The 21,947-nt window shown below is 57.4% G+C and overlaps 2 protein-coding genes across 4 annotated transcripts in view; both read right to left on the bottom strand.

Moving 5' to 3' along the window:
• Positions 1-460: 460 nt before the first annotated feature.
• On the bottom strand, positions 461-3,942 carry ATP6V1F (ATPase H+ transporting V1 subunit F). Of its 2 annotated transcripts, XM_021673634.2 has the most exons (3): positions 3,711-3,942; positions 1,113-1,196; positions 461-944 (listed from the first exon to the last, which is right to left on the bottom strand). In XM_021673634.2, the coding sequence occupies exons 1-3, from the start codon at positions 3,866-3,868 to the stop codon at positions 743-745; spliced, it is 444 nt and encodes a 147-aa protein (XP_021529309.1). In that variant the 5' UTR covers positions 3,869-3,942; the 3' UTR covers positions 461-742. The 2 variants fall into 2 exon arrangements, with proteins under 2 accessions (XP_021529309.1, XP_012329493.1); XM_012474070.2 differs by lacking the exon at positions 1,113-1,196 and having other exon boundaries at positions 3,711-3,939.
• A 3,867-nt stretch (positions 3,943-7,809) lies between these two features.
• FLNC (filamin C) overlaps positions 7,810-21,947 on the bottom strand; it is a 30,251-nt gene continuing 16,113 nt past the window's right edge. The window contains exons 24-48 of one of the 2 annotated variants that reach the window (XM_064373617.1): positions 21,717-21,877; positions 20,468-20,635; positions 20,267-20,390; positions 19,639-19,795; positions 19,374-19,563; positions 19,158-19,181; positions 18,783-19,030; positions 18,258-18,377; positions 17,844-17,943; positions 17,418-17,558; positions 17,006-17,134; positions 16,738-16,911; positions 14,583-14,744; positions 14,305-14,508; positions 13,410-13,562; positions 13,193-13,315; positions 12,815-13,057; positions 12,364-12,633; positions 12,132-12,269; positions 11,732-11,847; positions 10,395-10,527; positions 10,120-10,296; positions 9,705-9,923; positions 8,867-9,076; positions 7,810-8,749 (exon numbers count right to left, since the gene is read on the bottom strand). In XM_064373617.1, the coding sequence (XP_064229687.1) occupies positions 8,562-8,749; positions 8,867-9,076; positions 9,705-9,923; positions 10,120-10,296; positions 10,395-10,527; positions 11,732-11,847; positions 12,132-12,269; positions 12,364-12,633; positions 12,815-13,057; positions 13,193-13,315; positions 13,410-13,562; positions 14,305-14,508; positions 14,583-14,744; positions 16,738-16,911; positions 17,006-17,134; positions 17,418-17,558; positions 17,844-17,943; positions 18,258-18,377; positions 18,783-19,030; positions 19,158-19,181; positions 19,374-19,563; positions 19,639-19,795; positions 20,267-20,390; positions 20,468-20,635; positions 21,717-21,877 (4,072 nt within the window). In that variant the 3' untranslated portion in view covers positions 7,810-8,561. The remainder of the gene's footprint in view (positions 8,750-8,866; positions 9,077-9,704; positions 9,924-10,119; positions 10,297-10,394; positions 10,528-11,731; positions 11,848-12,131; positions 12,270-12,363; positions 12,634-12,814; positions 13,058-13,192; positions 13,316-13,409; positions 13,563-14,304; positions 14,509-14,582; positions 14,745-16,737; positions 16,912-17,005; positions 17,135-17,417; positions 17,559-17,843; positions 17,944-18,257; positions 18,378-18,782; positions 19,031-19,157; positions 19,182-19,373; positions 19,564-19,638; positions 19,796-20,266; positions 20,391-20,467; positions 20,636-21,716; positions 21,878-21,947) is intronic. The other variant, XM_064373618.1, reaches the window with a different exon arrangement.

The raw sequence follows: 21,947 nt of genomic DNA on the forward strand, positions 1-21,947 counted from the left end.
CCTGAGTTCTGCCACCCGGCATAGTCTTCCTGGGCCAGCTCTTCCATGCCTGTCTTTTTTTTTTTTTTGAGACGGGGTTTCACTCTTATTACCCAGCCTGGAGTGCAATGGCGCGATCTCGGCTCACCACAACCTCCGCCTCCCGGGTTCAGGCAATTCTCCTGCCTCAGCCTCCTGAGTAGCTGGGATTACATGCACGCACCACCGTGCCCAGCTAATTTTTTGTATTTTTAGTAGAGACGGGGTTTCACCATGTTGACCAGGATGGTCTCGATCTCTTGACCTCGTGATCCGCCTGCCTCGGCCTCCCAAAGTGCTGGGATTACAGGCGTGAGCCACCGCGCCCGGTTTTTTTTTTTTCTTTTCATGCCTGTCTTTAGCAGCACCTTTTGCATCCTTGCCAATCGAATCTGCCCCACAGCCTCACCCACACATGTCCTTTCCAGCACCCAGCCCCAGCTCGGAGAGAAGCAAGAATATGACTTTAATTTAACATCAACAATGACACTGTGTAACAGCACAGGGGAGAGGTAGTGGACAGAAGATAGTCAGGCTCCTGTTCCTTAACCAGCCTTGATTTTACAGCAGAGCCCCAGCAACCTAGAAGCGCCTCACTTAGCCTCTTCATGGAGTGGGAAGGGGCAGGGAATTGGAAATCAGAGGCTCAAAATGTAAAGAGGCTGAGGGCAAGGCTGGGGAGAGGCCTGAAACGAGGGAAGGGCTGAGGGCTGTGAGGAGTCCCCTAGCGAAGGTCTTCAGCAGTGAACATGCCCCTGGCTCTGCGCAGGATGGAGTCCTTGGCGGCGTCATACGGGTGCTCCTTGGAGGGGATCTCCAGGACAGCTGGGATAGAGTGCTGGTGGGCGTCCAGGGCATGCCGCACCATCTCTGCGATGTACTGGTTGATGAGGATGATGCCAATGTCGTCCCGGTGTAGAAACTGCCTGTGGGGAGAGATGAGGAGGAAGTTCAGGACAGCCCTGGGGGCTGCCGTCTCTCCTGCCCAGGCAGCCCTCTCCAAGTGGCTGGGCTATGGAGGGGAATAAGCATGACCCAGAGGGCACAGAAGACAAGGGAAAAGGCTGCTATGCTCAACACTCTCTCAACCACACGTAGAATCAATTTCATCCCAAAGCGGAGGGTCATGTTCATTAGGCTTGGCTTCTACAACACTGCCTAGAAGGCTTCCAAGTGAGCTGGTAATGAAGATTAATAAGGGTGCACACCGGTGTATTCAACATGCAGTGACGGTGTCAGGAAGGGGGAGGATAAGATTATATGCACGCAGATCCCTTTTTATGTGCAGATACCGAAGGCTGGGTTCGATGGCTTACACCTGTAATCCCAGCACTTTGGGAGGCTGAGGCAGGTGGATCGCTTGAACCCAAGAATTTGAGATCAAAATGGGCCACATAGTGAGACCCTGTCTCTACAAAAAATACACACACACACACACACACACACAAAATACAAAAATTGGCTGGATGTGGCCGCACATGCCAACTACTTGGAAGGCTGTAGCCCCAGCTACTTGGGAGGCTGAGGTGGGAGAATCACTTGAGCCTGGGAAGTTGAGGCTGCAGTGAGCTGTGAACACTCCACTGCACTCCAGCCTGGGTGACAGGAGTGATACCGGGACTCAGGAGGAAAAAAAAAAAAAAAAGACACATTAGGCCGGGCACAGTGGCTCACGCCTGTAATCCCAGCACTTTTAGAGGCTAAAGTGGGCGGATCATGAGGTCAGAAGTTTGAGACCAGTCTGGCCAACACAGTGAAACCCCATCTCTCTAAAAATACAAAAAAATTAGCCAGATGTGGTGGTGTGCGCCTGGAATCCCAACTACTCGGGAGGCTGAGGCAGGAGAATCACGTGAACCCAGGAGGCAGAGGTTGCAGTAAGCCGAGATTGCGCCATTGCACTCCAGTCTGGGTGACAGTGCAAGACTCCATCTCAAAAAACAAAAACAATAAACAGAAGACACATTAACTTTTAAAAAGAAAACAAACTTTTAAAAAAAAAAAATAAGGCTGTGGAAAAAACTAAATTTTTTAAAACTAGGGCTGATGAGACTACTGAAGGCCTCAAGATCTAGATGATGAGGGTGGTGGAGGAGTCCAAGGGAAAGTTTGGCATGAACCAAGATCACAAGCTAGGAAGAGGGCACTCAGTGATGAGGGAATCACACTTTCTCCACAAAAAGAACACGGCCTTGTGATCCTCGTCTCCTGTGATCACCCACCCATTCATTCATTTATTTTATGTTTTGGAGGCAGGTCTCCCTCTGTCACCCAGGCCGGAGTGCAGTGGTGCGATCTCTGCTCACTGCAACCTCCACCTCCCGGGTTCAAGTGATTCTCCTGCCTCAGTCTCCTGAGTAGCTGGGATTACAGACACCCGCCATCATGCCTGGCTAATTTTTGTATTTTTAGTAGAAACGGAGTTTACCATAATGGTCAGGTTGGTCTCAAACTCCCGACCTCAAGTGATCCACCCACTGCGGCCTCCAAAAGTGCTGGGATTACAAGTGTGAGCCACCGCACCAGCCTCATTTGTTTATTTACCAGTTAAAAATTATTTACTGAGCACCCACCCCCTGCCAGTCACTGGATTAGATTTGTTCTCTGAGGTCCCTTTTGGTTGGAAACATGGAAAATTCTTGAAGTAAAATTTGTCCTTCTCCCATGACAACTTGGGTCACTTTACCAGACAGCTTAGAGATCGGCAGGTAACAGCCTCCCAGGTCAGGGCCTACCATACCCCAGGCAGCAAGAACCAGTCTCAGCCGGCAGCCCCGGGCTGGGCTGTTTACGGGGAAACAGGTGAGTGGCAAGGTACAGGGGCCCTGGAGATGAGGTGAGGGAAAGAATAGGAGGCGGGTGGTATCCTCAATTCCAGACACCAGGACACCAGGTGGATTAAAGGCATGCCTTCGACGACACTTAGGGGTGTCTGACCTAAAGCAGGGAGTGAGGGCTTGAGTACAAGTTTTAGCAGAAGGCTCTCACAGTCCTGATATTTTCTGCCTACTGTGCTCGGGACTAAAGAGATATTCCGAGGCCAACTGAGGAGAGCTGCAGAGTGTGTACCTGGCTTACCAGAGGCAGAAAGGGTTGGGAATGGGTTCAAATTCCACCTCTGCCTCTGCCGACTCGTGACTTTGGTGTGTGCCTTAACCTCTCCGAGCTTTAGTTTTCTCACCTGCAAGCAGGACAAAATCACCCCTGCCTTACAGGTCGATGGTAAGCCTCTAAAGGAGGGGAAAGCAAAACATAGTCCGAACCCACAGCCTAGGTGCTCATCGGGGATGCGGTTCCTTTAGGGGGACAACTCGCAAAAGAGCCGAGCCCTACTTGGGAACAGGAGTCCAGGTCGGCAGCCGCCGGGGACTGGGCGCTCTGAACGCTCAGCCATGGAGAGGGACAGGTTGTGCTGACGGGCGGTGCCCGTCACGAGCTCTGTTCCCCTTCTTTCCTGACACACGATCATGTGAGAGGGGAGCTTGTGGACCTGATACAGCTTCGGTCCCACCGAGTCCCAAACGGGAACTTGGGGCGCTGAGGCCTCCGCTCCGGAAGGGCGGGCGGACTTCCAAGACCGTCCCTTTACCCGCGTCCGGGCCTCACGCCTCGGTCCCCGGGCCACCTCCGCCCTCGCCCCGCACTCCATCCGGCAGCAGAAGGGCCCGTTCAGGCCTCGCGGGCTACCGTACCGGAAAGTGTCTTCGATCTCGTTGATGGTTGTATCCTTCTCCACCACCAGGAAATTGGGGTGGCGGTTCTTGTTAAGCTCTCCTATGCCGCCCAGCAGGAAACCAGTCACCGTGTCCTCGTCTCCGATCACTGCGATGAGCTTCCCTCTCCCCGCCATCCCCGCAGCCGGGCAGAGATCACCCCGGAGCACCAGAAGCCACCGAAGCCCCGCCTCCGCCGTGCGGCTCCCCGTCGGCCTCAACCCCACCCTTCGGGCATGCGCAATTCTCCCAGCCGCCTCCCGGGACATGCGCATTAACAGCAACATAGCCTCAATGTGAATACGCCTGCGCCGTAAAGACAGGCCCGAACCAGGGGACTACGATTCCCAGAAGGCTGCGCGGCACGACGTCCGCGGGAATTCATTCGTTCATTCACTCCTTCCTTGGTTCATTCGTTAAACAAGCGCTTTGAACCTGGCACTGTTAAACGCCGAGATCCCAGAGAAGAGACGCAGTTACTGTTCTCAAGGGCAGGGTCTGGGTCTTTATCGTGTATGTATGTATGACACATAGTTAACAACTCATACACATCTGTTCAATTAAAGGAATGCAGAATTTAGTGATGATACTGTCTAGTGAGGTGGAAAGTCAAGGGAACAGGCGATTACAAAGCTGTGTGTTAATTGTTAGAATGTGAGAAGTATATGGAAGCGCACATCCATGGTAACTAACCCATGGAGAGAGGGGGCGTCCAAAGAACACTTCCCCCAGAAGCTTGCTTCACATCTAAGCTGAGACCTGAAGGACCTGCAGGATGAAGGGGATAGAAATGAGGACAAGAGGGTGTTCTAGGCAAAGGAACAGTATATGCAAAGGTGTACTGACTAGAGATCATAGGGCCTTCAGGTAAAGTTAAAGAATTGGTAAGGCCGGGCATGGTGCCTCACCTGTAATCTCAGCACGTTGGGAGTGCTCCCGAGATGGGGGAGGATCTCTTGAGCTCAGGAGTTGTAGACCAGCCTGGGCAACATAGTGAGACCCTGTCTCTACAAAACATTTTAAAAATTAGCCAGGTAGGCTGGGCATGTGGGGTGGCTCATGCCTGTAATCCCAGCACTTTGGGAGGCTGAGGTGGGTGGATCACCTGAGGTCAGGAGTTTGAGACTACCCTGGCCAACATGGCAAAACCCCATCTCTACTAAAAATAAAAAAATTAGCCAAGAGTGGTTGCGGGTGCCTCTAATCCCAGCTACTTGGGAGGCCGAGGCAGGTGGATCATGAGGTCAAGAGATCGAGACCATCCTGGTCAACGTGGTGAAACCCCGTCTCTACTAAAAATACAAAAAATTAGCTGGGCACGGTGGTGCGTGCATGTAATCCCAGCTACTCAGGAGGCTGAGGCAGGAGAATTGCCTGAACCCAGGAGGCGGAGGTTGCGGTGAGCCGAGATCGCGCCATTGCACTCCAACCTGGGTAATGAGCAAAACTCCGTCTCAAAAAAAAAAAAAAAAAGGGATCTGCAGCCCAGACGTGGTGGCTCACGTCTATAATCCCAGCACTTTGGGAGGCTGAGGTGGGCAGATCACCTGAAGTCAGGAGTTTCAGACCAGCCTGGCCAACATGGTAAAACCCCAGCTCCACTAAAAATACCAAAAAAATCAGCCCGGTGAGGTGGTGTGCACCTGTAGTACCAGCTACGTGGGAGGCTGAGGCAGGACAATCGCTTGAAACCGGGCAAGGGAGGTTGCAGTAAGCTGAGATGGCATCACTGCACTCCATCCTGGGTGACAGAGCGAGACTGTCTTAAAAAAAAAACGGATCTGGAAGTTCTCCTGAGGACAGAGTTATTCTGAAGCTGCTGAGGGATTTCAAGCAAGAGAGTGCTATCGCCAAACATGTTTTACAGCTATCAGTCACTGTGACTGTGCTGTGTGCAGAGATGAAACTCAGAGAGGAGGAACCAAATTGGGAGCCATTGTGAGAGATGATGGTGGCCAGACTCAGGTGGTAATAAGGGAAATGCAGAGAAGTAGGTAGAGCTGAGAGAGCTGAGAGATATTTAGATACTTAGGACAAAACTGGTTTCATAGTGGACGTGTTTGGGGAGTGAGGTAGAGAGACCTGGGTGACTTACAGGTTTCTGGCCTGTGCAGCACATGGATGGGAGTAACATTCGGGGAAAGTGACCTCTGTGAGATGAGCAGGCTGAAGAGGAAGGGGCCACTCTTTCCTCCACCCTTTTTTTTTTTTTGTGAGATGAAGTTTCAAAACACCTCCCAGGTTCAAGTGATTCTCCTGCCTCACCCTCCTGAGTAGCTGGGATTACAGGTGTGCACCACCACACTCGGCTAATTTTTTGTATTTGTAGTAGAGATGGGGTTTCTCCATGTTGGTCTGGCTGGTCTCGAACTCCCAACCTTAGGGGATCTGACTGCCTCAGCCTCCCAAAGTGCTGGGAGCCACCGCGCCCGGCTCCTCTTCCCTTTTAACAAACCAGCATTCCCTGTGTCTGGCGTGGGGTTTGTGATTTCGGAGTGCTTGAGACGTGCAGGTGGTCTGGTGTAGCGATTGCATGTGTGATAAGCTTGGGATTCGGGCACACCTGGGTTTCAATCTCTGCCCCACTACTTAGAGCTATGGTTTTGGACTCATCACTGACATTTCCAGGACCTTGGTTTCTTCAGATGGTAGTAATTCCACCTCACAGGGCTGTTATGAGTTAGGATTAATGAGGAAGGGCCTGTAAGTGCTAGCACCCAGGGCCACACTGGCTGGCTGGAAGCAGACAGGCTCGAGGTCTGTGAGCATATGAGCCACACACAGGTGGAGGCAGCCCAAGCTGAGGGGCCAGCTGGAAAGTAGCACATCTAGGGGTGAGGGGGAGGGAGAGCAGCGAGGGAGGAGGGGTGTGAGGGAGGGTGTGAAGGAGGGAGGAAGCAGAGAGGCTGTTGAATGAAGAGGTAGGGAGGTCAGGGATTAGGAGTTGGGGCCTTGTGGGTTTTTCTGCTAGGCCCACCACTGTGTGCTGAAATGCCCAGGTGGGTCGAGTTATGGGATCAGTTGAATGAGTCTTCTTCGCCCTGCTACAGCTACTTAGCTGCTCATTTACTTATTCATTCATACACATTCACTTATTCATTCACACCCAGAGCCAGGGAGCTCAGTCTGGTGGGAGAGCCCTGGATATGTGGGCACAGTTCAGGGTCATAAATGCAGCTAGAGATGTGTCCCAGGGCGGTTTGGGAGCTGGGGGCACTGATCCAGGAGGGGCAGGGAGGGGTCCAGGAAAACTTCCTGTTGGCCAGGAAGATGAAGAGGGTGGGGAGGCAAGGGTGTTTCCAGGCAGGGGCCCAAATTACAGCATGGGTGCCCAGTTAACTAGAGGTGGTGAAGGGGGGTTGGAGGTGGAGGGTACAATGGGGAATGGGCTTGCTGCCCAACTCATACAGATGGAGAGGCTGCTGTCTGAACCTGGGGGACCCTGGAGACCTTGTCAGGAACAGACTTTACTCTGGAGCAGGAGGGAGCCACAGAGGGCCCTAAACCAGAGAGGGGCATACTCTCTTTAAAGTGACCACCCCCCTCAAGCTGCAGCAGGGAGGGGAGGTTGGAGGGAGCTGGCCAGGCAGGGCTAGTGCAGGAGTTCAGGAGGGAGGCCCTGTGCAAGCTCAGTGGTGGAGCTGGGCACGGGATAGCCAAGTTGATTCAGAAACCAGCTGGAGGGAAGGTGCCGGGGTCTGCACGTGGTTCTGCCTGCCTACTGGTTGAGGAATATTCCCGTTTGAGTCAGAGCTCAGTTTTAAGGTCTTAATTTGAAAAACATCCTCGAGGTCAGGCTGAACTGAAACTGGCCTCCCAGGGGTCCTGGGGCAGTACTGTAGAACAGTGTCCACACCCTGTACTGTCCACAAACCCTCCCGCTGGGACCCCTTCCCACGAGCCCCCGCTTCTGCTTCTTTCGAGCGATCTGCCAACATCCCAGACCTCACTTCTGCCCCAGGATCTTCCCCTCGATCAGGGTCAGTCTTCCAGGGGACAGCCAGGTCGCCTCTGCCTCCCCAGGGCTGGGTTTTTCGTGTGGCAGGCCAGAGGGCAGCCCGCAAAGAACAGCCAAGCGTCTGCGACAGCCGCACTTTATTTGGAGTTTTCCACCTAAGCGGCTCCCAGCTGAGCCGCGTGACATGTGCAAAAGTTCCCCTACAAAGCTGGGCCTCGCAATGTGTAAAAAAGGCCCCCCATGGGGCAGAGACGTGCAACCATTTTAAAAAAAGAGACAGCGAGAGAGAAATCAGGCCCCCAGGAAGCCTGGCCTGGGCGGAGTGCACACCGCTCGGCCAGTCCCCGTGCCAAGCCACTGCGGTGCTTCAGGGTCTTTCTTCTCTGATTGTATTTTCCTTTCCAAGTCCTCAAAACTCTGGGGTTTTAGCCACCAGAGAGACCAGACCAAGTCCTCAGAGGCAGGAGGGTGATTGGCCAGCAGTGCAGTTTGAGGTTGACCTCCCACACACAGACACCCCCAACACAATGCTCCCCCACTGCTCAGCCCTGCCAGAAAACTCAGGGCTTCAGCCTACTTGTGCCCCAGCCTCTGTCCCTGAGGCTGGCCCCAGTCTGCCCTCATGTCACATTCCCAGGGAGGGACACTGTCCTGAAACAGACAAGGCCCTCCAACCCCCGGGGCACGGTGGTGGGGGAGGCTGTGCCTTCACCCCCAAGGCAGGTGTTTGTAGTGTCTGATTCTATGCGTGTGTCTGGGTGTGGTACATTTGTGTGTGTGTGTGTGTGTGTGTGTGTGTGTATGTGTGATGTGTGTTTGGCTGGAGGTGGCGGCCGAAGCTGGGGCCGAGGCTGGGGAGGCACTTCTGGGATTCAAGGGACCTTGACTTTGAAGGGGCTTCCAGGGACACTTTCGTCGCCCCACTTGACAATGAGGATGTAGTCCCCTTTCTCCTTGACGGTGTAGGTGACGTTGTACACCCGGTTCCCCATGTGCTTCACGTACACCTCCTCACAGGGGGTCTTGGGCCCGTGCACGCCCACCATCATCATGTTGGTGCCTGGAGAGGGAGGCAGAGGGCCGGGCTCACACCAGGGAGCCCCCGACGGGGACCCACACCCTGCTCCCAGATGGCTTCTTGCTCCCACCCCAGAAGACATCCTCCCCCTCCACCTGCCTGCTTTGCTGCAGTCCACGGTGAAGGAGTTCTTCTGGCCCACGAAAGCCTGGGACAGCCCAGGCCCCCGAGTCACCACCTTGCTGGCATCCGAGGAGAACTTGGGGATGGAGCTGTAGCTGGAGCCCCGGCTTGAGGAAGACTTGGTCACAGTCTCCACCAGAACCGTGGATGTTTCGTGAAGGCTGTGGCCTCCGGACAGCCTCGGACCTGCGGGGCGGGTGGAGGGGCACAAACCTGGTCAGAAGGGCTTCCTGGTGTTCCCCAGGTGGGGGACCCTCGGCCAGCGCTGCCACCCAGTGGGACTCACTGCCTGCATCTGGGGCTCCCCCAGATTCCTCCAAGGGCCACTCTAGGAGCCCAGCCCCATTCCCTACCAGGGCTGGAGCTGCGTGGTCCAATTCATGCTTCACCCTAGGGCTGGGGGCCTCAGAGGGCTGCATCCCTCATCCTGGCAGGCTTTGTCCGGAACTCAGGCCAAGTCACAGGGTAAGAGTCACTTTGCAAAGGAACACCCACCCAACACATCCTATATGTGTCTTCCTGGAGCCGAGGAATTTGGGAAGCCAGGAGGGAAGAAAGTGACTCTAGAGCCTCAGGAGCCAGCGAAGGCCAGAGATGAAGGAGGGAGGGCCGAGATGGGAGGAAGAATGGGATATGTACAGGGTCACGCGAGGCTCCACAGAATGTGTGCTGTGTAGAGCCAGGCCCACCTCTATCCCTGGTAACTGACCGTGATGTCTAGGGCAGACTATGGCCTGGATGTGCGTGGCTACCGAAGCCCTCCAGGCTGGGCTGGGCTGCAGGCTGGGTGGACCTCCCCCGAGCCAGCACTCACCTGTGACCTTGGCCTTGAAGGGGCTGCCCACGATGTGCTGGGGGCCACCGTACTTGATGGCAATGAGGTAGTTGCCAGGGGCCATGGGAGTGTAAGTGACCACGTGGCCTTCAGGACACTCCCGACAGTCCAGCTGCACCTTGGAGGGGCCATCAATGGTGACGGACAAGGCCCCCGAGCCAGCGTTCAGGGTGTTCACGATGAACTCTGATGACACACCTAGGGGCCAGAGGTAGCAAGGCTGAGGGCAGGAAGGGCTTGTGGCCCAAGAGGGGCTGGGCCCCAGCTCCCTGGGCAGCCTCTGTGGGGACTCCTGGCTCAGGGAGCAGGACCCCTGCCTCTGGAGCAAAGCAGCACCAGACTAGTGGCCAAGCACCCCCAGAAGTCACCCTATTCCCCAGCTCCTGGCACTCACCAGTAGTGCCTCCCTCGAGCCCAGGACCATAGGCTGACACCAAGCCTGGGTCCCCAGCCTGGCTCTGCTCCCCAACACGGATCTTGAAGGGACTTCCAGGGATGTGGGCACCATTGAACTTGACATCGATGGAGTGGACGCCATTCTCGTGGGGGATGAAGCGGATGGTGTGCTTGTCTGTGGACAGAGGGTTAGTGGCTTAGCTTCCATCCTCCCCTCCCCCTTCCCGGAAGGCCCCAGCTGTCAGGGGGTGGGCATGGGCAGGGGCAGCTCACCACTGTCCAGCTCAGAGACATAGCACTCCTCCACGGCCCCCGAGGGTGTATGCACCCGGGCATCAATCACGCCTCGGGCGCCGTTCAGCTGCACTGCAAAGGATGCTGGCTGGTTCACCTTGAGCCCCGTCTCCTGCAAAGGCCATGGAGGATGCTCAGACTCCTGGGAGACCGGGGCTGGAGCAGTCTTTTCTGCAGCCCCACACCATGCTCACTATAAGCTAAGTCCAGAGGCTACCACCACCCCACATCCAACCTGGCCCCTTCCTGCCAGTCCAGCCTGGGAGCAGGAGGAACCAGGGTCTGGTATGCAACCCTATGCATGCTCCTGCTATCCTAGCTGTGCTTGGCATGTGGGAGATGAGAGATGATGTGCCCTGTCCTGGCAGAGGAATGAAGGGCCCCACTCTGTGTGAAGCAGCCTGAGGGCGGAGGGCCAGTGCCTGATTGTTTGTGTGGGCTTGGGGTGCTGGAGAGCTCTGATGTAGGAAGTTGAGTTTGGCTGGACTCGCCTGGGAGAGCTTCCTGGAGAAAGTAGACTACCAGGGAGGACCAGAAGTAGCCTAGAAGGGCTCTGGGGGAGGGAACTGGAGCCTGCATGGGGGAGCCAGGTTCAGGAGTGGGAAGAGATGCACAAGGGCTCTGGACGGGCTAATGTGACCACCTGAGGGGCAGCTGGGAGGGGTGCAAGAGAAGGAGCTGGGGTGAGGCCTGTTCTGTGCCCCCTATGCAGAATCTCCTTTACAGTGTGTCCCCTGGACACCTGGCCCCTGGTTTGCACGTGTCAGTGTGACTTGCTGAGAGCCTGCCTCCCTTTCACATGTCCCCTAGGACAGAATGAAAGGAAGACACTACCTCTCTACAAGTCAGCAGCAAGAGAAAGCAAGCCAGGCCCCCAGGGGCCCGGAGAGGACGCAGCCCAGGCTCTGCAGGCCATAGGCATTGGATTTAGAGGAGTCTCTCACACCCTCTCTGCAAACTGGTTTACTCTTAGTTTATATAGATTTTATACTCTCATTCTCATAAATGTTAGCATCTAGCACTCTTAGAACAGAAGAAGGTGGAACACTGTAAAAAGAAATGGCAGGTGGCAGTAGGACAGGCAGACACACCTTGAGAAAGGCAGAATGAGGCCTTGCATGCCCAAGTGCAGGGGTGAGCCCACAGGGACGGAGCCCACCATCCCCAAGGGTCCTGCCTTGTGCCTTCCGAGAAGGGACCTCTAACTGGCCCTTCCAAAGTCACTGCTAAAACCCTGGCCCCATGGACCTGTTGTCCTCAACTCCTGCCCATCTATCAGGTAGCAGAAACTCTCCACCCCCATCCTGGGCACAAACCTGGAGGCTGGTGACAGTGAGACGGCGAGCGTCATCCGAGAGGGAGGCCACGGGCACCACAAAGGGGCTGTCTGGGATGTGCTCATCGTTGAACTTGATGGAGACTTCATAGTCACCTGGGGAAAGAACCAGTCAGCACAGGCCCAGGATGGAGGTCGGTGGGGCAGGAGCCTCCCCACCCCAGCCTTATCCCAGGACAGGCTCAGTGGTCAGCGTTCAGCCCTGGAGATAGACACACGTTTCTGAGGGTGTCGGGTGGAGGGAGACAGGGCAGAGGAAGAGCAGGGACCCTGGGTAGGGGAGTTCTGTGGCCACAGGCATCTTCTGCCTGGCCAGTGAGCAGAAACCCAGTCTGGAAGGTCAGGCAGGCCCAGCCCCCACTGCCAGCGTGGATGCCTACCTGGTTCCTGGACGACATAGGAGACGCCGCAGGAGCCATCTTTGCGATCCTCAAATGCAATCTCTGCCTTGCTAGGACCCTCCACGGCAATGGACAGGCCCCCAGCGCCGGCCTCCCGGGTCCAGATGCTGAACTCGGCTGAGGACAGGGAAGGTAGGGAACTCTTCAGCACCATCGCCCCTCACACTGGCTGCTCTGACTTCGTCCCCAATCCTGGCCACCTGCCCCTTACCTGGCACTCCGGCCACACCTCGTTCCAGCCCTGTGCCTCCGGCCCGCACCTTGTGAGCACCACCTTCACCCAGCGGCCCCACAGTGAATTGAAAGGGGCTGCCGGGCACGTGCTGGCCACGGTACTTGACAGCTACCGTGTGGGGCCCCATCTCCTGGGGCACAAAGCGCACGCTGTAGGCGCTGTCCTCGCCCTCAACGATCTCCGCAGCTTCCATCTTGCCTGATGGGCTGGTCACCTGTGCAGTCATGTCCTGAGAGCTGGCCTCACCTGGAGGGTTTGGGGAATGTCAGGGCGACACAGAGATTCTTTCAAGCCCTGGCCCTTCCCTACCCTGTCAGTTAAACCTCCTCCTCTGCTAGACCAGCCCTGGTCTTTGGGGCCAGTCTGCCAGCATCAGGCCTGGCCGGCAGCACCCTCCCATCCCGCCAGCCCAGCGCACAGTGCTCACCCTCCTGCTGCCGGGTGATGCTGCCGAAGGAGCCTAGGCGCTCCCGGCCCAGGAAGTCCCCAAACACAGCGGGGAAGGGGTCCCCGCCGACCTGGGTGGACTCTTCCACCCGCACCTCCCGCTTCGTCTCCCCGCCCCGCGTCTTGCTGATCTCCGTGCGCTCCGTGCGGGTGTAGGTGTGGCTGCTGCGTGTGAAGGTGCGCGTCAGGCGCTCCTGGGCAGACACCATCTGGAACCAGTTCCCTGTGTGGGCAAAGGAGCCAGGGTGAGGGAGGGAAGCGAGGGGTGAGGAAGCAGGGTGGAGACCCAACAGGTGGGCTCTGGCCTGGGCCAGCCCTCTCCCACCACCCGCCCACCCAGACTCCTCCAGGCTTCTACCTGGGATCTTGAGGTTGAGGTCACAGGTGCTGCCAATGGTGGCGATGGAAGGCGCCTGTCTACGCCTGGTGATGCTCTCCTTCATGCGGCCCTCGCCGGTCACCTTCACAGTGAAGGGGCTTCCTGTAGCGGGAGAAAGAGGGTGGGTCAGGAACCTCAGACCCCGGCCTCCCGGCTTCCCTGTATCTTGACATCCAACCTCTGCCCAGAGCCTTACCAGGCACGTGCTTGTCAGCAAACTTGATGTTGATGATGTAGGTGCCGGGCTCGGTGGGGCAGTAGGTGACTTTGCATGTCCCATCCTCCATGTCCTCACAGTTGATGTCCACCTTGCTGGGGCCTTCAATACTCAGCCCCAAGCCGCCATAACCTGGGGGAAGGCCAGGAACATGTCTCCCTCAGTCCTAGGCTGGCCCAGCCACAATGCTCTCCCCAGAATGGAGGCTCCACCCAGAATGGTCCCCTGATGTGGGTAGTGACCACTAACAAAAATGGCTCAGTGGGAGGAGATGGGGGCACCGTGGGACAGGCGGTCTGGAAAATTCCCTAAGGTAAGCCTCTTGAGTTCCAGTGAGCAAGGGAGAGACAGAAACTCAGGACAGCTGAAGTTTCTCTTAAACGTGAGAAAACTTGGTCAGGTGCCATGGCTCACACCTGTAATCCCAGCACTTAGGGAGGCCAAGGTGGGCGGATCATGAGGTCAGGAGTTCGAGACCAGTCTGGCCAATATGGTGAAACCCTGTCTCTACTAAAAATACAAAAATTAGCTGGGCATGGTGGCATGCACCTGTAGTCCCAGCTACTTGGGAGGCTGAGGCTGAAGAATCACTTGAACCTGGGAGGCGGAGGCTGCAGTGAGCTGAGATGGCACCACTGCAGCCATCTGTCCAGCCTAAGCGACAGAGTGACAGTCTATCTCAAAAAAAATAGTGAGAGAACTAATCTGGAGCCATTCACTTTCCCCCAATGGGCCCCAGAATTCAAATCTCGACACAGACTGGCCAGGAAGTTTTGGGGAGGAGAGTGTGGCCAAGGGGGTACTGGGCAGGACAGAAGAACAAGTGCCTTCAAAAGGCACCCACTGGAATGGAGGTCTTGGGGGCAGGAGGTACCTGCATTGCGAGTGTCCACGATGAACTCTGCCACCTGGAACGTGTGGCCCTCGGAAAGTCCCTTGCCCCAGACCCGCACCTTGCTGGCGTCCCCGATCTCAGACGGCCCCACCAGGATCTTGAAGGGACTGTTGGTGACATGCTTGCCACTCTTGCGCACGCTCACCACGTGCTCTCCGACCTCCTTGGGGGTGAAGGAGATCCCTGTGGAAAGCGGGTGTCAGGCAGAGCATCCCGTGGGCCTCCACCCCTGACATCCCGCAAGGCCCCTCGCTCACCAATGTGCCGGTTGGGCAGGCGCTTCAGCAGGCAGGGCTCCTCGTTGCCCGAGGGGGCGCGGATGCTGGCGGTCAGCTGGCTCAGATCACTCTCGGTGATCTTCAGCGACACATCCGTGGAGGTGCCCACGTTCAGCTGTGAGGTCCTCATGGAGTCATCGCCTGGTAGGGGAGTTGGGGCATCAGGCTGATGTGACTCCAGGCAGGCCCTGCCCTCACAGGGCTCAGGAACCCTCCTGGGCAGGCGCTGCTGGACTCAACAGACATGGGGACCACTCCCAGCCACATGGAGGCCAAGGCCTGAAAAGTGCAATCCGCACTCACGTGAGCTGCTAGAGGCTAAAAGGGGCCTGTACCCCAGTTCCACTGTGGCTGCCTCAGTCCTTTGTGGGCTAAATCCCTAAAGGAAGCCTCCTGCATTTTAACCCTGAGTCACATGGTGTTCGTGATAACAAAACACTAGACGGGACCACACAGACCCCTTCCTCGCTGTGTGGCTGTAATCACGTTGCTTGGCCTCTCTGGAATGGGGTTCCTCATCTATCGAAAGGATTATCCGGCCTGGCTTGGGGGCTCACACTTGTAATCCCAGCACTCTGGGAAGCCAAGGTGGGCGGATCACGAGGTTAGGAGTTTGAGACCAGCCTGACCAACATGATGAAATCCCGTCTCTACTAAAAATACAAAAATTAGCTGGGCGTGGTGGCGAGCGCCTGTAATCCCACATACTCAGGAGGCTGAGGCAGGAGAATCACTTGAACCCGGGAGGCAGAGGTTGTAGTGAGCCGAGATCGCGCCACTGCACTCCAGCCTGGGTGAAAGAGCAAGACTAAAAGGATTATCCATGCCCTAACTTCTCAAGAGTGACTTCAAAGACTAAACGAGGCAATGTGTTTTCAGGCATAATGAGTGGCTGACTGCTTCTTAGCTGCCATGGAGAATACAGTGTTTCTACATTTATCAAAATATGACCCCTCACACCTCGAAGGGTCTCTGCCTTAATGTCACAGGTGACTTGAAGGGGCTGGGCTTGCACATCCCATCCATGCACTGTATGCAGGGTGTGTGCACTGTATGCGGGGTGTGTGCAAGCACCCTGTATGCGGGGTGTGCGCCCTGTATGCGGGGTGTGTGCACTGTATGCGGGGTGTGCGCCCTGTATGTGGGGGGTGTGCACTGTATGCGGGGTGTGCGCCCTGTATGTGGGGGTGTGCACTGTATGCTGGGTGTGTGCACTGTATGCGGGGGGTGTGCACTGTATGCGGGGTGTGCGCACTGTATGCGGGGTGTGCACCCTGTATGCGGAGTGTGTGCACTGTATGCGGGGTGTGTGTGCCCTGTATGCGGGGTGTGCGCCCTGTATGTGGGGTGTGTGCACTGTATGTGGGGTGTGTGCACTGTATGAGGGGTGTGTGCACTGTATGCGGGGTGTGCGCCCTGTATGCGGGGTGTGCGCACTGTATGCGGGGTGTGCGCCCTGTATGCGGGGTGTGCGCACTGTATGCGGGGTGTGTGCCCTGTATGTGGGGTGTGTGCACTGTATGCGGGGTGTGCGCCCTGTATGTGGTGTGTGTGCACTGTATGCGGGGTGTGTGCACTGTATGCCGGGTGTGCGCCCTTTATGTGGGGGGTGTGCACTGTATGCCGGGTGTGCGCCCTTTATGTGGGGGGTGTGCACTGTATGCGGGGTGTGCACCCTGTATGCGGGGTGTGTGCACTGTATGCGGGGTGTGTGCACTGTATGCGGGGTGTGCGCCCTGTATGCGGGGTGTGTGCACTGTATGTGGGGTGTGTGCACTGTATGTGGGGTGTGCGCCCTTTATGTGGGGTGTGTGCACTGTATGCGGGGTGTGTGCACTGTATGCGGGGTGTGTGCGCCCTGTATGTGGGGTGTGTGCACTGTATGCGGGGTGTGTGCACTGTATGCGGGGGGTGTGCACTGTATGTGGGGTGTGTGCACTGTATGCGGGGTGTGCGCCCTGTATGCAGAGTGTGTGCACTGTATGCGGAGTGTGCGCCCTGTATGTGGGGTGTGTGCACTGTATGCGGGGTGTGTGCACTGTATGCGGGGTGTGCGCCCTGTATGTGGGGTGTGTGCACTGTATGCGGGGTGTGTGTGTCTCGTGGGCTGCACGTGCCTATTCATCCGCCTCACCTGTGATCTTAGCTGTGAAGGGGCTCCCCGGGATGTGCTTGTCATCGAAGCGCACGATGATGCTGTAGTCCCCAGGTGCGGTCGGCAGGTAGGACACGGTGCAGGTGCCATCCTTGTTGTCCTTACAGGTGATCTCTGCCTTGGATGGGCCCTCCACGGCCAGCGACAGACCCCCTGTAGGTGGAGGTGGGGCCAAGATCAGAGTTCCTGCCCTCGCCCCTGCCCCTGGTGAGTCTCCACCTCAGCCCCCCACCTGCCGCTCCCTCACCTTCTCCAGCATCTTTGGTGACAATGGTGAAGGTGGCTGGCTTGTTGACCATGCCGTGGCTCAGGCCTGGCCCATAGGCACTGACATGGCGGCTGTTGATGGCGTCCACGTAGAACTGCAAGGGGCTCCCTGGGGGTAGAGAGAAAAAGGGGGCCGAGTCAGCCTCAGGGATTGTCTGAGCCCACTTCGGCCCCAGCACCTTCCAGCAGCCTCCCTGCCAACCCCCTCCATCTCTGCCGTAGGGAACCGGCTGGTGGAGGTCTGCCTCCCACCAGGGTATGAGCCTCCCTGGGGCCTCGCCTGGTGTCTGCACACATCGGGTGCTCAATAAATATTTGTTGAAAGAAGGAAGGCAGGAATGAAGCTGCTGCCAGCTCCTCTCACCCAAGCCCCAGCCCAGCCCCCAACTCACCGGGGATGTGGTTGCCGTCATACTTGATCCCCATCTGGTGCAGGCCTTTCTCTGTGGGCGCGTACCTCACTGTGATGGTGCCATCCTTGTTGTCAGTAATGTTGGGCCGTGCCGTCTTCCCGGAGGGCATCCGCACCTCCCCTGCAGGGAGATGCAGTTACATGGGGACCCTGGTTTCCCCCACTGCAACCTCCCTGCTGTCCCAAGCCTGCTCCTGAGTGCTTCTGCTGCCACCCGGGAGGCCAGGCACCAGGAGACAGCCTGTGGCAGTGGCCTGAGCCCTGAACTGGGGGACAGATGGTTTGCACCCGAGTTCTGGCTCGGCTCAACCTGCTGTGTGGCCCTGGGTAGAGCTTACTTCCTCTCTTTGGGCCTCAGTTTTCATCTCTAAGACACAGGGCATGCCTGGGGGCCGCAGGGCGGTACCTGTGAGCTCCCCTTTCTGCACTGTGAAGGGGATGACCAGGTTGAAGGGCCTCAGCATGGACTCCATTGGCTCTGCGGGCACCACTGGCTCCTCTGTGGCCTGCGGCAGGTTAGAGGGAACAGTCAGTGACTGGGGAAGGCCCGGGAGCTTGGCCCGTGCCGTGACTGAAGTTGGAGAGTGAGGAAAGAACAAGGTAGTTAATGGTGAAACCAGCATGGCAAGAGAGGTGCGTCAGCTGCAAGAGAAGGAGTGCTGTGCCCAAAAGCGGGGCTCCATCTGCCCAGCCTGAGTCCTGCTTGTTCCCTAAGAGGCCCCCAGACCACACTTCGGCCCTGGCTACAGAAGATTAGAGACAAGAAATGAAGGAAGGGGAGGAGGAGAAGGAGGACGTTGCCCGGCGGAAGGCGCAGTACCCAATGTGTGGGGCGGGCGCCAGGCCTGGGAGAAGCGTAGGGCTGGTGGGGAGGAGCGCAGGGCTGGCGCAGCTGCGGCACTTCAGAGGGCTCCTCCTCGTGCGGCAGGGGGTCACACGCCTGGGGAGGCAAGGCAAGGGGGCACAGGGTGTGGCAGGCTCACAGGCCCAGGGGCTGACTCAGAGAATGGCCCAGGAATCTGAAATGCTGGGTGATGTCTTGGGTTCTCGCCTCTTGGAGGGCTTCGTCCTCCTGCGGGGCAGCCTCTGGGGAGCTGGAGCTGGGGATGGTGGAGCACGCAGCGGGTTCCGGCAGGGGGTAGGGCCCTGTTCTCCTCCCACTTCGGGGGAGCTGTGGGGAAAGCTAAGGCTCCATCCTGGAGCCCTCTGGCCCCAGGAGCCCTCAAAGAAGTGGGATTCCTTGGGGACAGTTATCTGGGATCCCTGCTGCTGCTAAAAGGGCCAGTCCCCTATCCCCACCACCGACCCCAGCCAGCTAGTCTTTTGCGGTGGCTTTGGAGCTTACCAGCACGTGGAAGGGGCTGTTGGGGATGTGCTCGCCCCCGAAGCGGATGGTGATGACGTACTTGCCCGGCTCGGGCGCTGTGTAGTAGATGTCAAAGGTACCGTCATGGTTCTCAACCACGTCCACATCGAGCTCTGCCCCATCCGGTGTGGACACCGTGCATGTCACTTTCCCCTCACCGGCTGCCTTGGCATCCACTGTGATCACCGTCTCCTGCCCAATCTGGATTCGGGGGCCCAGGCAGGCACCTGCCATGTGGGAAATCCTGCTCAGAAGGCTGGAGGTCTGGAGGCAGCCCTCTCTGTTCCTGGCTGCCCACCCCTAACTACCAACCACCCTGGCCCACAGCAAGAAGAGGAGAGAAAGGGCACTCACCCAGGCCATGGCCTCCAATGGACACTGGAAAGAGAGAAGAGTGTGAGGCCAGGCCGTGCTCAGTGTGGGCTGGGGCATCGTGTGGGGGAGGGCAGGGCCAGGGCTGGGACGTGTGTGTCCTCTCACCAGCAGACCCCTGGGGACCAGGCCAGGGCTCTGGAGGGGCTTCGAGGGGCTGGGTGGTGAGCAGGGCACGGGGAGTGGGTGGGCACCTACCTGTGACGAGGCACTTGCTGGCATCCCCAGTGGGCAGAGCATGGATGCGGAAGGGCGAGTAGGGGATCTCATCGCCTCCATATTTGATGGTGATGGTGTACCGGCCGCTCATGTCTGGCAGGTAGGACACGGTGTATGTGCCATCCCCGTTGTCCCGGATGTTGGCCTTCTTGGGCTTACCCTCGGGGTCCTGCGGGAGAAGCAGAGGTCAAGGCCGGCCTGTGCCTGGAGCATGACTTGGGGGGTGGGCTGTGCAGAGACTCACCAGGATCTGGACGGTGAGCAACCCCTCGCCTGCATCCCGTGCGTCGATGGTGAACTCCACCGGCAGGCTGGCAGGGATGCCAGAGGCGTTGAGGCCGGGGCCACTGGCCCGCACCTTGCTGGCATCGTGAGCTGGAAGGACTTTGATCTTGAAGGGGCTTGAGGAGCAGAAGGAATAGACAGTTGATGGGGGCTATGGACAGGGTAGGGGGTGGTTTCATCTTGAGCCAGAGTCCTCCCCATAGAGGACTATGGACCAGGGAGGAGGGACCAGTTCCCAGAAGCTGATTATATTCTGAGTCTGGGGGCAGGGCCACTCTGGGACTCCTGTGACAGAGACAGGGCACTTCTCCATTCCCCAGGAAGGTGCTATGGGAGGGCCTGGGGGGAGGCCCTGGCCCAGGCCTCCTGCACATTTCCTAAGGTGCTAGTTTTGCTGTAAAAGCTCCTGGGGCAAGACAGCCTCAGGGCAGAGCCCTGGGGAAGAGCTAGATGGGGCAGGGAGACTGCATGAGGCTGACAGCAGGAGGGGCTCTCCCAGGGGCCCCCAGCAGTGACTCTGCAGTGCTGCCCCAGCAGGAGCACCTCAGAACTCAGCCGCAGCACGGGAGCACAGCACTGGTCCTCACCTGCGTGGCACCTCCTGGTCAGCATATTTGACGGCTACCGTATAGGGCCCATCTGTGGCTGGGGTGTAGTGGACAGTGTGGGTGCCATCTCCATTGTCCCGCACCTCCACAGGCTCGGCCACACCTGGACAAAGGTGCAGGGTCAGCAGAGCCTCCGGGCACCCCCCTCACCTCCCTCCTCCCTGCCCCGCCATTCTATACCTGTGGGACCCAGCACAGCCACCTGCAGGGGTGCCCGGCCAGCCTGACTGCAGTCCACGGTGAAGGTCTGGGGTACCCGGGCCCTGACACCGGCCCCCAGCCCTGGGCCTGAGCACTTCACTTTCCCGGGGTCCACCACATCCTTCACCGGCACCCGGAACGGGCTCCCTGTGAGGAGAAGGACATCAGCTCCTGCCCACCACCTGGGAGGGTCTCCCTGATGCTGAAGAGCCACAGAGGAGGAGGCCTTCCTGCCTTTGAAATGCCCACAGGGATGTCAGACCAACATAGGAACACACCTAGGAACTTGCTAAGAAAACGCACACAAGAATAAACGAACTTGGCTGCAGACTGAGGCCGGGCAATCCTCACTCATGTGGGTCCCAGGCCTGGAAGATAAGGCCTTCCTAAAAATGTGGAAATAAATTTTTTTTTTCTGAGATGGAGTTTTGCTCTTGTTGCCCAGGCTGGAGTGCAATGGCAAGATCTCAGCTCACCGCAACCTCCGCCACCGGGTTCAAGCAGTTCTCTTGCCTCACCTCACCAGTAGCTGGGATTACAGGCGCCCGCCACAACATCCAGCTAATTTTGTATTTTTAGTAGAGACAGGGTTTCTCCATGTTGGTCAGGCTGGTCTCGAACTCCTGATCTGAGGTGATCTACCCACCTTGCCCTCCCAAAGTGTTGGGATTACAGGCATGAGCCATTGCGCCCAGCCATAAAAGTTTTTTTTAAAAATGAAATGTATTTCTGACACTGTGGCTGAAATAATAAAAAGATGGGAAATTAGGTAAGGGAAAAAGTTTCCAATTTCAGCAGTCCCAAGTCATGCAATATTTGAAGACATGACCTGTAGCTGAGCCCGCAGAAGGCAGGGGAGTTCTCTGCAGACAATACGAGCAAAAAGGCCCAAGGCTGGCCTGAGCCGGCAAGAGGAGCCTGGGCTGCGTCTGAGTTTCTGGACACACAGTGAGCGGTGGACCTGCACAGCCAAGGTCTCGCACTCCGAGCAAGGAGCTAGGAGGCCAGAGTGGGTTCCTGGCATTGATCTGGAGGGGCTGTCGTATCCACCCCCACTGCCTGTCTGCCTCCTCCACGTCCTCCCTCTGGCTGGGCTCCACCCTGACCCGCTCTAGGCTGTCCTCTGTCTGAACATTCTCACCCAGCTTCCTTCCAGTTTCCCCCTCATGGAGCGAGCATCCCGCACCCTCCCTTGTCTTTCCTGAGACCCCCACCACTCTCTGCACACCTGGGATGGGCCTCCCCCCGAAGGTGATGTTGACGTCATAGTCTCCAGGGGTGAAGGGGATATACTCCACGGTGCAGCTACCATCCTTGTTGTCCTTGCAGGACATCTTGGCTTCCGAGGGGCCCTCAATGGCTAGGCCAAGGCCCCCAGTGCCGGCTCCCCTGCAAGATGACACCCCCCATCAGCTTTGTAAGACCAGTGAGTGAGGATGGGGGAGTAGCGGAATGGGGG

The sequence above is a fragment of the Aotus nancymaae genome, unplaced genomic scaffold, assembly GCF_030222135.1.
Source record: "Aotus nancymaae isolate 86718 unplaced genomic scaffold, 86718_ANA_hifiasm-v0.15.2.pri h1tg000002l, whole genome shotgun sequence".
Classification (NCBI taxonomy): domain Eukaryota; kingdom Metazoa; phylum Chordata; class Mammalia; order Primates; family Aotidae; genus Aotus; species Aotus nancymaae.